Source organism: Parasteatoda tepidariorum, chromosome 10 (assembly GCF_982258835.1).
Source record: "Parasteatoda tepidariorum strain Cologne lab strain chromosome 10, Ptep-v5.0, whole genome shotgun sequence".
NCBI classification, from domain to species: Eukaryota; Metazoa; Arthropoda; class Arachnida; order Araneae; family Theridiidae; genus Parasteatoda; species Parasteatoda tepidariorum.
In genome coordinates, this window is record NC_141764.1 from 60,371,215 (window position 1) to 60,386,287 (window position 15,073).

The following is a 15,073-nucleotide window of genomic DNA, read 5'->3' on the forward strand; positions in this document are numbered from 1 at the left end:
AGAAACTGACCGGAAACACTATTTTCGTCTGCTACTTACATTCATTTTTTACAAACAATAATTTGAAAAACTCCGTTTTAGTCGCTTGCTTGAGAAACTGTCATATGAATTTATTTAACACCCAGCTCGTGCGAAAGAAAAAAAAAGATGCAAGCGATTTATCTGTTTATTTTATTTTGGACGACGTAACATTGCCTTGGAAACCGATGGAACTTTTAATGAAGCAAAATATTATTTGACTTGTTTGTTTCTTATGCGGTTTTCGAAAATAATTTAAGAAAAATGTTCCAACCAACTTTGAAAACTCTTTGGATTACAGCATTTGTATTTATATTATTCATGTTTAAATTTGTGGTAAATTCTGAATCTTTAGGTAAGTAGTTTAAATTTTTATTTCTTAATTAAAAATTTCATTCCTATGCTTTATGTCATTTTATGTCTGATAATTTAATATCATTTAGCATCTTTTAAAATTCTTCTTCGATATTTTTATGCTAAATGAAATTAAATATTATTTTAAATTAAATTTAAGTTTATAAAAAAATTTCATCTTAATTAAATGACTTAGTTTAGCGCTGATTATATTTTTATCTCCATTAAAGTAAGTAATGAACTTTAATGATAAAAAAAATTAAATTAAGGTGATATTTTAAATAATTTTTTCAAATAAAGTGTTACTTCAATTATCAAATATTTTGGGTAATTACATGCCTGAAACGTTATTAAAGAAATATTTATTAGTACTAATTAACATAACATAGTATTAATTAACATATTAAATGTGATAATTTTATTGTCTTGCTTTTTTTTTAATTTATAACTTTTTAGCTCTTTAAATTTAAATGTAAAAAAATAATTAATTTATTATTTTTATATATAAATACTATAAAAATTCCTTTGTTTTCAATGATTATAAAAATATTATTAATGAAAATAATATTTTATTTATACACAATATGATGATCGAAGCATTTTTTTAACAATTACTATTTAACAATTAAACCATTAAGTTTACAGCTTGTGATTATTTGTTAAACTTAAATATCACGAAAATGAGTATTAAAACTATTAGCAATTAAATGACTCATTATATTAGTAACACACAACATACATAATAGTAGTGCATTGTAATAGCCTCATTAAAGATTAAGTCTGAAAATTTTTCACATGCATTGAGTGTTTATTTTGATTCTTATTTTCCAATTTTCTGCCATTTATGCCTGAATTTTTTAAACTCCTTGCCGCAAAAAAGCTCCTATAAAAAATGTTTTTTTTTCCCTTTTAACTAGTGTTTATTTTGATTCTTATTTTCCAATTTTCTCCTATTTATGCCTGAACTTTTTAAACTACTTGCCGCAAAAAAAGCTCCTTTAAAAAATGGTTTTTTTTCCCCTTTAACTAGTTTTTATTTTGATTCTTATTTTCCAATTTTCTACCATTTATTCCTGAATTTTTTAAACTCCTTGCCGCAAAAGAAGCTCCTATGAAGAAAAAAAATTTTTTTTTCTTCTTTTAACTAAATGAATATTTTATTCTGTTAGCTACTAATTGCTATTTGAAAAGAATAAAAAGCATTTGCTTTATGTGTAAACAATTCAGAAAAGAATTCGCGTGATGTGTATGTCACGTTAGGTCAACATGGATTAAAACAATTCTAAACATAATTTCTTGTTAGTAAATAGACATATTATTTGTTAGCATTAATTATAGCTTAAGCGACGAAAAATAAAAAAGTTTTTAAATCTAAAAGAAAATGTGTGTGCATAAGAAACTGTTCTTGATTGTTACATAAAATAATATTTTTTATTTTTGTTTTAAATTAAAAACATTTTTGCACTATTAGGAAACTTACAAAACTTCATTCATATAACGGTTTTTAAATAATCAAAGCTTAATAAAATGAAATAGTCAAATGAAATAAAAATATTTAGAATAAGACACGGCCTTAAAATTGTAGATATAACATCATAAAAAAAAAAATTTCGAAAAAAAACATGGTTTCCATGTTTGCAATAAGATAATTCTATGTATTGTACTGTTATCTAGAGAAAACTTCTAAAAAGATGTACATATCTGTAAATAATACTAAAAGCTCAGTTTGATGTATGATTTTTTCATTAAAAAAGTATGGCCTTGCACAATACTGCTCTAAGCCCTTCAAATATTATTAATGTTTATATACCATTTCTAATTTTATTGAATTCAATTGATTTCTCTGTGCCTGCGTCGCAACCGAAAGAACGAAATTATTAAATTGAGGATCAATATTTTAAAAAGAACAAATGCGTTATTTCACATCTTGTTCGAAAAGTTCTTTGAAAGTGTCAATTGTTATCGTTTAAACTTCAGTGATTACAATTGTTCTTAGAGCACATCTTTAAGAGTTTTGTATTTGCTCAAAAGTCGATTTCACTTTATCTCGTTTGGAAAACGATAAAAGTAGAAGAAAACTGAAAAGCATATCAAAATGACAACAATTTTGAAACATGACGAAGTTAGTAGTCTGATCTTTTGATTTATTTGCAATCTTAAAAGTAAAATGTTTGAGGTTCTGATAGTTTATTATAATTTTTCTTTTATTTCGCTTTTCAAGTGTGGAAAAATCTTTGTTTAAATTTCACATTTTATCTCTTTTTTTAAAGAAACTCAAATGTGATTCAATATTTTATTTTGTTTTAAAGTACATAGTAATTGTATACTTACACTAAGATATTTTTTTTTTGAATCATAATGCTAAAAATGAAAGTTTTATAATTTTTTTTTAAGTTCACTTTAAGAAAAAAACACGCACACGCATACAAAATTTAAAAAGTTACTAGTCGTACAATAACATTACAGTCTAAAGTTAAATGCAAATTTTTCAAGGGGAAAAATATTGTGTTTTTGTGTTAATTGGAAAAAAAAATAAATGGCGAATTTGTTTCTTAAAAAAATTAAATTAGCGAATAATCTGGCGAATTTATAAGGAAATAAAAAATAGATAATGCGATTTGCTTAAAAAATATCTTTCAAGAATTTGTTTTAAAAGTGATACAAGTTCATAAGAAAATAGTTTATTGCCTTTTGGCGCAACAACCTACCAGAGAGCTAAAATTGAATTTGCCAATCAATTAGTTATATATCGTGATATATATTTTTACAAAGTTGATGCCTTTAGAATAAATTTTATTTAAATGCTTTTGAAATAATATTAAGTAAAAAAAATATTTTTCATTAAAAAAAGTTTTTGACTAAGAAGTTAATTTTTAAAGAGTAGTACAAATCTAAAACTTACAAAAAAAAACTTTTTTGAATAATCTTTAATATATATTAATTAAATTTTTGTCCAACACTCCTTTAATGTTTGAGAATTTTTGTCCATCACTCCGTGAATATTTACGGAATAATGGACAAAAATTCTCTCCTGAATTGCATAAAATAAAAATAGAAAATTAAAACTTGGAAAAATTTTAGGAACCTCATTTATGTAACAAAACTTTAATTCAAAACCTATAAATCTTAAAATTTTTCATATTGGGCAAAACAGAAAAAAAGAATTTAAATTTTGCTTTACAAAGATATTTTCAAACAGGATATATAGAGATTTTACATGATCGGTAGTTGTATTTCGTCTCAATATTTCACAAATGTTTGACCTCAGAGTGTCTTTCATAGCTAAACAGGGGCTCTACGATACTCTATGATAATAACTTTTCAAACTTCCTTTCCTATTTTTCAAGATATTAAATTTTCATTAATTTTTAATTTTAATTTCTGCAAAACTTATTTTCAAAGATTAAAAAGATTAAAACCTTATCCTTTAAGATTAAAACCTTATCCTTTACATAGAATATACATTTTCGTTGAAGTATGGTACAGTGTAGATCAGCAGCTCCCAAAAAGTGTGCGATGCCCTAGGTTCCCAGTGGTTTCGCAAAACCCTAGGGTTCGGCAGAAGGATGCGATGGTTATGATATATTCTTAGGACCAGCATTAATAAGATTTATATTCAATCAATAATCCATAATTTATTTAATATTTCACTTGTTTATATGAACTTCTTAATGTGAAATGCGAATGTTAAAAGTTGCAATATTTTTTTTAAAAAATTTCAAAAACAATATATTGTATGAATTATGAAAAGTATTTCTTAATTTTATAAGTATTTCTCATCAAGCTTTTCAATTCAAAATAAAGCAACTAAATTCAAGAATAAAAAATTACTTTTTTCACAGACCTACTCACATCGTTTATAACAGTATAACAGTAAGCTTATTTTATTCATTTTCAGCATATGCATACACAAAAATACATGATATTAAATTTTTCATTCTACACATTTTATTTTTTGTTATAACCGTCAAAGAAAACCCCACCCAATTTTGAGTTTATGACTACTAATGTTCAATTCTGTAGTCTTGTTGTTTTGAACCTAATCCAGAAGACAAAAGAACTCCTAGATCAAGTATTGGGAGAAATTTGCCTTCGTGAAGGACATAACCCGCATTTGCGTTACTTGGAGAGGAAAACCACGAAAATCTCCAACGGTTAGACTGATGGCAAGAGAACTCTAACCCATGATCCGTCAACCAATGAAGATATTTTACGTCAGCACTGTGTTCGTTGTGAGCCTATTGCGGAATCCGTCATTTTACACACTTTCTTTTATTTTATAACCGTCGTTGAACAGTTGACCCAATTTTTCTGAGCTTACTACTACTAATGTTCAAATCCGTGGTCTTGTCTAGACCCAATCTAGAAGACAAGGGAACTTCTAGATCTAGTATTGGAGAGAAATTTGCGTTCGTGGAGGACTTTTTGATGGAACTAACCTGCTTTCGCGTTATTTGGAGGTTATTCTTTGTTAGTATGTTCACAGCTGCTAATAAATTGTTTTTTAATAATCCTGGGGGTTCCGCCAAAAGAAGTTCGATCATTTAGGGTTCCATGGCAAAAGTAATTGAGAACCACTGGTGTAGATGATGCTGACTCTTGTATCTAACTCTGCATTCAATCCATCCATTTACACTTGTTTTTACACATGTTCTAGATTTTTAAGTTTTAATTAGAAATTTAAAAAAGTAGTTTTAGGGGGTGGTAGAAACCTATGCAAATTTTATCGTATCTTTCGTGAGCCATAACTAGCAAGAAAAGAAGCCAAACATTCCTACAGCCACGAGACAACTTGCCTGCTCTAAAGATCAAACGCATTGAAGTTATTTTTAAGTAATATAATAGACATTCATAAGCTCTTCCTACTCTTTTTAGCATAATAATCATAAAGGCGGCTATGTTAACCTTGCTTTTAGCAAATGTATTAAAAGCTGTGAATTAGTTTGTCACTAATAAACATATTTACTTTCAAGTTGGTTGTTCTATTTAAAGAAAGATAAGGTTTCAGAAAATTGTATCGATTTGAAATATATACTAATTCTTACTTTTCTATTTTTCATATTTGCCACTTAATTTTCAAGACACACATGCACAGAGAAGAACTAGTTATAAATATTCATTTACCGTGATGCTTAGTTTTGTAATTAAGCGAAAAATATTTGCATATTGAAATTCATCCATTATTGGCTGGAAAACTAATAACACCTTCCTGTGCTATTGCATATTTTGTTTTCCCAATAAGAAGAGAAAGCTTCGGGTTTTATTCCGATGCAAATGATTTCCTTATTTGTACTTGCCTTTTGGAAAAACTATCCTTTTATCAATATATTACTTATATTCATATTTTCTTGCTATTTAGAGCTTTTCTAACGTAGGATTATTTTTTCTTCTTCTTTTCTAAGTTAAAATTGACTTATAAATATAAATTTAGGGGAGAGTCGGGTAGCCCCGCCCACTTAAGGAGTATTGCTTATATGTCTGTATAATATTGAGTAATAATCAATATTTTTGTATGTTTCTATTGTTTTACCATCTAATTAAATAATGCAAAAAGAATAAACCAAAAAAAGAATTGTTTAACTTAAAAAAATAGAAATTTAAGAAAACATGTTTTTCAGCTCTTTTCAAAATGTGTCGGGTAGCCCCGCCCAGTTACAAAAATTATGTTTTTTGACTGTTTTTTCAGGTGTAAATGAAAATGACTAATGTATTGACAATAGATAAACCTCATTTATCATTTTTATCACAAAATTATTTTATTTATTACATATTTATATACTTTTAGTGAATCCTATCATTTAATAACAAGGTCCCGCAGTGGACTGATCGTTAAGACACGGTTCCCAGCAGATCACCGAAGTCAAGCATCACTGGCTGCGGTCAGTGTGCGGGTGGGTGACCACTTGGATCAGTCTGCGTAGGGACCGAGGGTGTGCGGTATGGGTCCTCGTTAAACTGTGCTACCGTAAAGTGCTCGACTTCGCGCGCAGGTCGTCGGGCTACCGAAGTGGGGGTGCCATCCCCTCCGCAGAGGATCAAAATTGTGATGGCATGTCTTCGGATCATCCTCCGGGATGTTTCCCAGACCGTCGCCAATAGCCCATTGTGCAGCTCTAGTGCGACGTAAATTAACAACAACAACATTTAATAACAATCATTTAATAAAAACAATATTTGTTGTTAAAAATGCATATAACATTCAAATTTGAAGCAATAAAACAATAATCTTTGCAACCGTGCATTTATCGACGAAATTAAATTGGGCGCTGGTACTCGACATTCATGTGAGCGGAGCTACCCGAAATTCAATTTTTTTGTAAATTTGTAATTGCTCGAACAATTTTTCACATATAAACTTCTTTCTTAGTGCAAATTAAACTTAAGACTACATACTTTAATGTTGTATGTATAGAAAAAATTATTTTTTTAGTATTAAAATGAAGTTTAATCGAAACATTCAACCAATTTTACTTAATTTCATGACTACTGTATTCAACATATTTTCAAAACTATTGTTTACCATGTTAACAGCTGCATAAATACTTGAACCTTTGAAAATAATATTTTTTTAATTTAACAATCAATGTCCGATGGCCCATTGATTTGAAAAAAATATTCTATGCATATGAAATTGACTGTTGGCGGGGTACCCGCTGGGCGGGGCTACCCGACTCTCCCCTACATGATTTTTACCATCTGTCATTAAGTAAAAGGATAAGTTAATGATTAAACGGACTATGAAGTTTTAATTTAATGTAAAGTATTTATTCATTATAACAGTTGCTTTAGATGGTTTTCTTAATTTATGTAATTCTAATCTAGATTATACCTGACTCTGTACCGAATATTTCAACACTTATTTTTTTTTTTTTTCTAAATAAATTTGCGAGTTAAAAAAAGATCATTTTATTTTTCAAGAAAGCATAAAAAAGAAAACATTACACTATTTTAATTTTAACTCTGCATCTCAACACAGAGAAAGGAAAAAAAGTACACGATAAATATGCCAGGACTGAAAATCTGGCGGTACAAAGTATAGAATATTGGGGTACCAGATCAGAAGTCAGCCGCGTCACCTGCTCGGAAATAGAATTACTTGACGTTTGTACAACTGCCTTCAAAAGAGTTTAAATAAGGACTAAGTGCTTGGAAAAACTTAGAGTATTACTGCTGGAGGTTCGTTAGAGTTAGGTGTTTAATTACCCGAGCAGAAATATTAATAATTTGTGATAATATTTAATAATTTTTATCCAATTAATTAAAATTTTGATGATTATAATTATTTTAACAATGAACCTAGTGTTTGTGTTGAAAATGTTTTAATAAATATTAATTCGTATAAAAAATTCTATTTTAGCCAGAAACTGTGTGAATCAGCGATTCATTGAAATTTTAATATCCACTATGGCACTTTTGTTTTTCTTAACTATAATCTAAAATCATAATTGTTGATAAAAAGATATCCGAACGATAATGCTGCAATGGGAAATAACTTGGTGAGGTAATGAGAATTTTACGTCTTATGACTATTTAATGAGGTCCATTGTCTATCCATTTATTTTCTAGTTATGGAACTGCAAGATCAAAGTTTCACATGACTCCTAACAAAGCAAATTGTTTCATAATGTGCAATTAGTATATTTGTGCGTGTCGTAGTACTCGCTTTCAGTTAGTATGTCCAATTAGGTAATCGCTTTGTCTCCATTGAGGCATTGAATGCACCCCCTAGTTTAGGTCACTCAAAGAGACTAGGCACATTTAATTGCAACGAAATTTGTGTCGGAACTTTATATTTTAATAATATAAGATCTCTTTTCGTCTAATTACTTAGAATAGGTTGAAATAATATGTCACAGGCCAAAGTTACTATAATAATTTAATCAAATGCTTGCTAGTAATTTTCTTAAAACTATTTGTATTGTTATTTTGTGCATGTTATTGTGCCAAAAAAGTTTCTGAGTTAAATTGCAAATAATTGTCAACATGGATCGAGATTTAATAACATCAGTTCGATATAGATAATCATTGACGCAACGTTGCTCATCATTCCGAAATATAGTCGGTGGGAATTAAAAAAAAAGAAAATAATCAATAAATCATTACTGATGAATAACATTATGAAATCACACATAAAACTAAAAGTCATATACCGTCACATTTAATAAAGCTAAAATAATTCCAATTATTTATTTATTATTTGTTCCCCTTCCAGTGGCTTTACGTCATTAAATTAAGCAAATCATATTTTTTTGCAATTCATTCCATCAGAATAAAGATTAATTGTAATCAATATCGCTTGATATCATACAATTGCTTGCTGTCAACTCATAATAATTCAAATTTAGTACTACCAAGTAATTTTTATCATCATCGAGGACCCGTAAGTAACCTATTTCCACAGTATCTGTATTAAAACTGATCAGTATTAATGGTATTTTAATATTCAAATGCATCAAGATAAAACTTTGTATCTATATTATTATCTTTGGTACTTATTACCAGTACTGTAAAATACTAAGCTTTTTGCAAAATATTGAGTGGTAGACAATTAAAAACGGAAGCTTTCAGAACTTTTTTGTAATTTTGCCAACATTTTAAAATTCACTTCAAGAGCTGAAGCAAAGAGGAATTTCATATGAACTTTTGAATCATCCAAAACCAACTTTAAATCATATTTACAAAACCGACTTTAAATCATAGTGTTGGAAATCAACTTTAAATCATATTTAAAAGAGGATCCTACATTAAAACATAAACATAGCTACCACTAAAATAAATTTCACAAAAAGAGTGGAAAATTGTCAGTCTTTTCTATAACATACCCTCCAACATTTCAGTTTTGTACAAAATACATTATCAGTGGTAGCAAACTGAAGCTGAAATTTTAAAAACAAATAAAATTCTTATGAGATTAATAGATTTCTTATAAACAATAGAAATCTCCATCTGATCTTTAGCATGCTGTTTAAAATATTAATAAGTAATGGTTCCAAATAGTTTTTTTAATACTAATTCATTAAAATATTAATGCACTTTCTTTGCTGCCACTGGAAAAAATATTGCTTGGAACTATGAAAATCAGTAGTGAATTTTTTTATTAAAACTGCCCCAATTTCCATAATACCAATTATGTTTCCAAAATTAAGTAAGAGTCAGTATTAGTATTGCAATTCTTTGGTTCCCCTAATTGAATAAGTATCTTTTTGAATTAGTATAAGATATGTATATAAAAGTACATCGAACTTTTTTGCTTTTTAGTATGTAACTTTTTATTTTATTTAAATGAGCACATATTACCAAAATTAATTACACATTGGATCCAATAATAGGATGATGATTTCTTACGGTTTCTCTAAAGCAAAGTTTGTGAACTTTTTAATATGGGGACCCCATAATATTTACGAAAATTTTGTGGGACCCCATAATCATTGCGTAAATCTAACATAAAGTGAGTTAAACTGTCAGTTTTTTCACCTGTACTGTAATATTCTACAGCAATTTTAGGTCATTAGCTTTAATTTTTAATTTTAAAACATTGAATAATGTGGAAAATTGAAATAAGTAACAAACTTAAGAACATTTTACAAACCATTGATGGTTGGCTTCCAAATTCTTAAAGTATGAGCCTCGGTGTGCCCGGTATCTTGGGTAGTATTTTAGTAGTGTCATCATATCTTGCATTGCCGCACAAAAATGACATACTGTGGTTTGTTAAAAAATTTCTGTTCGAAACTCCCGAACTCTTCTTGTCCTATAAGAAATTGATTTAAATAAAAGTTAGTCTGAAGATTTCCTAGTTTTGGATCCTTGCAGGATTTGTATATCTGAACCTGTTGCTTGCTCTCCAATCACTTTGATTAAGGTTCATAGTGACTTGCTTTACGACAGATTTGACATGAGATTTATCACTTTGGATTCTTATGTCTACCCGTCTGAGTTTAATTGATGCTTATGCTGTCTTTTCAGCCTCCTCGTTTCATTCTAACCCAATATGAGCCTTGATCCCTTTTTTTTTTACAAAAGTTTATGCTCCAGAAATATTTTATTAATTTAGTTATTTAGTTTATTAAGTTTAGTTTATTAATTTAGATATTAGTTTAGTTAAATTACTTTATTAATTTTATTTATTTTATTAATTTATTAATTATTTATTAATTTAGGAGCTAGGTCTCCCGACTGAATAACGAAGAGAGCGAATCTGTAAATATTTTGTTGGTGGGGAATTGTGCTCGTTTAACCAATGCAATGCATATTAGATGCCATGATAAGATGCTCAGCCAGGTATACGCTACATATGGCAATAATCTCAATCGAAAAGAAATCAATGGTAATGCCCTCCCTCCTGTAAATATAATTTCTAATGTTTATTTGTAATTGTAAATAAACATTAGAAATTAGGCAGTAATCAACTACAAAACTACAACTTGCAAAACTACATTAATAGTACTTATTCTAATGTTACATAAATTCAATTCAATCTAATAATAATAACAATATTAAAAAATATTTAAGCATATTTTTTATTACAATTTCTTTCATTAGTAAACCATTTTTTTAGGTGTGCCATTCATTCAACCATTTTCATTTCCAAGCGATGTCATTAAAGGACAAAGTGTTACTATCACATGTGCGGTGACCGCTGGCACAGGATCTTTCACATTCAAGTGGTTAAAAGATGGTCAACCTTTGGGTGATCAACCTCTATCGAGGATACAGACATTTGAGGAATATTCTTTGCTCTACTTAAAATCAGTAGATAGTTCCAGAAGTGGAAACTATACTTGTTATGTTACCAATGCTGCTGGTGTTGCCAACCATACTGTAGAGCTCATAGTATATGGTGAGTGTGTTAATTATTTCTTGAATTTTATGAACGTTAAGCAATTGATTAATAATGAAACATGCTTAGTAAAAAATGGCCTTACTTTTAACTATCAGATAACCTTTCAGAATATCGTCTGAAAGTAAGATTTAGTTTAATTTTAATAGCGCTAAAAGAATAGAATTTCGCAAGTACACATAAAAGTGTCCTGCTTTCCAGATTCTACCGTTCCTGTTTATCGTGTAGACCCTATTGAAGAATTATATGAATACTAATCCTTTATTTGTGCTGGTTAGTTATAAGTTTTTAGTGCAAGGGCAAAAAAAAGAGCTACATTGAGCCTAATATTTGATTAAATTTAAAAGTCTAACTTAAATGTTTTGGACTGTGCTTAGGAAATTGCTAGTTAATGTGATGGAATGCTCTTTGTTTCACTTCATTTATTAAAATGCATTTTACAAAACTCATTTACGAAATTTGAATTTTTAATTCGGTGTTCAAAAATTTTAGCAGCTTCTATAGTACCTTCTATAGAAGATTTGACAAATTTGAAAAAAAAATACCTAGAACCTAAAAAATGAAAATTTGGTAACTGAATTTTATGAGATATATTTTAAGGAATAAAATGGCACAAAAAGTATTGCAAAATGTCAAGTAAGGAATTGATATTATGATAGGTTAACGTAAGAAAAGGGGAAGATAATATATAACTCTAAAACCTCTTAATTCTATTAAAATTACAATAAAATCACCGAAAGCATTTTTTCGAAAAAAGAAAAGAAGAGAAAACAAGTAAATCAAGAAAACAAGAGCAAATAAGGAGTTTTAAAGTTCAAACAAATAAACGTTCTCGCTATTGTTCCAGTTTTTATATTACAAAGTAAATAGAAACAAATAGTCAATCAATTAGCACTCTAACTAACAATAGTCTCATAAGAACAACCACAACAATTGCCAATAAAACCCTCAATATATTTAATCCTTTAACAAGCGCGTGTTGAACCTTTTTTGAAGCAAAATTTTCTTTTCTTCCTTACATACGATTTCTTTTAAGCCATAAGGCATGGGCGTTCAGCAAGAATGAACCACATCTTTGTTCCAGTGTAGTTCTTTTTTTCTGGTTTCTATACTGGTTTCTTCACGGACCGCATTGTATGATAAAATCGGGTGGAGTTCGTTCCAAGTTCTTCGAAAATGAAAGAGGTACAGATATCGCTTGTTATGTAAATCAATTGAATATTTTTCATTCATGAGCAGGAAGGGCGTTGGATGGTGTGTCTTATTTGCTAATAGTTCGCATATGGTATTGAAATTGCATACCACTAATTACGAATAAAGACAGGGACACATCTGGATTTAAGAAGTTTTGATTCTCTTTTTTTATTTAAGACTAAAGAGCCACGGTTCAAATAGAACTAAACATTCGATAAGAATCAGTGAGGAATTATGAAATTAAGTGGTTAACGCTTTTATACTCATTTCTATTAGCTTATTTGTTGAATTTGAGTTTTTTAATAATTCAAATCTAAATCTAACCTGATAATAAACAGATAAAATCCTACTATCACGATTTTGAATTAAAAGTTGTTTCAATTTCCGAATTTACTAAAATTGTATTTTGACGCATGTTATCATATTGCCAACCACAAAGTATAAAAATTTTCCAACAATGATTAAGGTCAATGATTCATAACGTATGAGAAAGGAGAAAGGCTGTAGTTTGGGGCAAAGTTTCTTCAAATGAGGGAAATCCTTCGACAACTGAACCGGAAGTGTAAACATTTTACATTTTATTTGTTAATTTTTTTTTTGAACGAAATTGTGCAATTAGATATAAAAGTTGCGTCAATTCTGAAATTCTGACACATGCATACTTTGTAAACATTTTACATCTAAAATAAAATCTTATATATTATTTTCTAGCTAGAACGACCGTTTAATTTGTTTCCAAACAAGATTTTTTTCTTAATTTTTTGATTACATTTCAAGATAACAGCCGAAACAACGTGTTACCGTGTGCACACTTTTCGGGTAGGTCAAAAATTTAAGGCTATTTTATTATTTCAATTCTAAAAATCAATACTTTATTTTTAGCGTGAAATAAGGAGTATTTTGTTACTAAGAAAGACTTTCTTCTTTAAATTTTTTATATTTTCCTAAGATTTGGGCCGAAAAAAACACATTTTGCACTGCAAAAAGATACAAACAACGAACTAAAAAAATCAATTCTTGTCTTTGTGAGAATTAGTACCACACAAAATATTTTTTTTTTCACTAATACTGTGGGTAAATATTTCCTGATAAAAGTGCATATGATTTCTTAAATTGTTGTTTCGCCTAAGCACAATAAAAATTTATTAAATTTGATCTACTGAAAATAATTTTTTATTGAATCAGAAACGAATTCCCTTATCAATTAAAACAGATTGCAATCGAAATTTCTTAGTCGGTTTTTTTTTTAATTTTAAGATATAAGAAATAATTCAAAAATAAATCTATTTCAAAATATAAAATTCTCCTTAACTTCCAAAGAGCATCACCTGGGAATAAATAGTTCGTATGCCAAAAATTTTGAAAAACTTTACAAATGACCCCCTTCCTCCCCCTAAGGTTCTACGGCAACAATCCTAGGGTTTGGGACCTAATTTAGGGGAGAGCGTTGAATTTGGTGACATTAGACAGGATTTTCAATTTACCAAACAAGTCACTTTTATTTTTTCAATCTGTTTTATTTTAAAGATCAAATTTTGATCTTTTCCTTACTGACCTGGAGAATCTCAATATAATTTTTTTTCAAATTCTGGGTTACTATAAACCAAAATGCAACAACCTGTATATCAAATATTGGGATACTCTTATTTTTTGATAAAAGCCAAATCAACGTTGCAAATAAGGGTTTCGATTAGTCATTTTGAAGTTACAGCATTGAACGTATCTTTTAAAAATATGGTGTATTTTTAGATTTTAGATATAACATGCTTTTCTTGATGTATTTGAACCTTTCTATGCATTTTGGACACAGTGTATATTTTTCCACATAGCATAAAATTCGAGCAATCTAAAGATAAACGTGAAGATACTCCGGAATAAAATACATTAATACAGCTTTGTTGATTGACTTTTTTTCAAATTTCAAAAGGAATGAAAATACCTTAAGAATTTAATATTGCTAACATATTCTGCTACTTTTATTTATTTAATAATTTCTTTTTTATTTTCGCAAAGAGAATGTTTTCCTTGTTTCTGTTAAATTTAAGAGTTAATAATAATAATAATATATTTATTTCCGTATAAAATAAAATCCAATCACAACATAAGCACGGCTCCAGGCATTCGAGAATAAAGTTCATTAAGGCAGCATGTTTTTTTGCTGTTTCTTAACCTTCTAAATGCAAATCAAATCTCAACTTAGAATTGCAAACACATTTTGATATCTTATTCAGCACATAAAGTTCGAATAATATAAACATGGCTTTAGAATAAAATGCTTCAATGCAGATTTATGAATAGGCTGTTTTTTCAAACTATTCATACGAATCTTAATAGACAATCAAAAAGGTTATGTAAAAGATATCAGACGAACTCTGACGTATTATAGATCTTCTTAAATTGCCCAAGTTGAGAGGACTTTACTTATTTTTTGTTAACCCCGGGAATAAACAAGAACGATAATATTTGTTTTTCTATACTGAATAAAATTCAAATTCTATGTACAAATACAACATGATCCACGCAGCATATGTAGGATGCTTTCATTCTCAAGATAAAATTTTAAAATTTGGCAAAAGAATATCATAAAAAATATCTCAACAGATGCGCAGAGCGTGTCTGTCAACGAAACTTAACAATAGATAATTTGCATACGCGTGATCCTCTCGT

General features: G+C 28.6%; 1 protein-coding gene across 1 annotated transcript in view; it reads left to right on the plus strand.

Annotated features, from left to right (window-relative positions):
- LOC107444454 (cell adhesion molecule Dscam1) overlaps positions 1-15,073 on the plus strand; it is a 55,174-nt gene continuing 40,101 nt past the window's right edge. The window contains exons 1-2 of the mRNA XM_043046326.3: positions 1-373; positions 10,931-11,212. Of these exons, the coding sequence (XP_042902260.2) occupies positions 283-373; positions 10,931-11,212 (373 nt within the window). The 5' untranslated portion in view covers positions 1-282. The remainder of the gene's footprint in view (positions 374-10,930; positions 11,213-15,073) is intronic.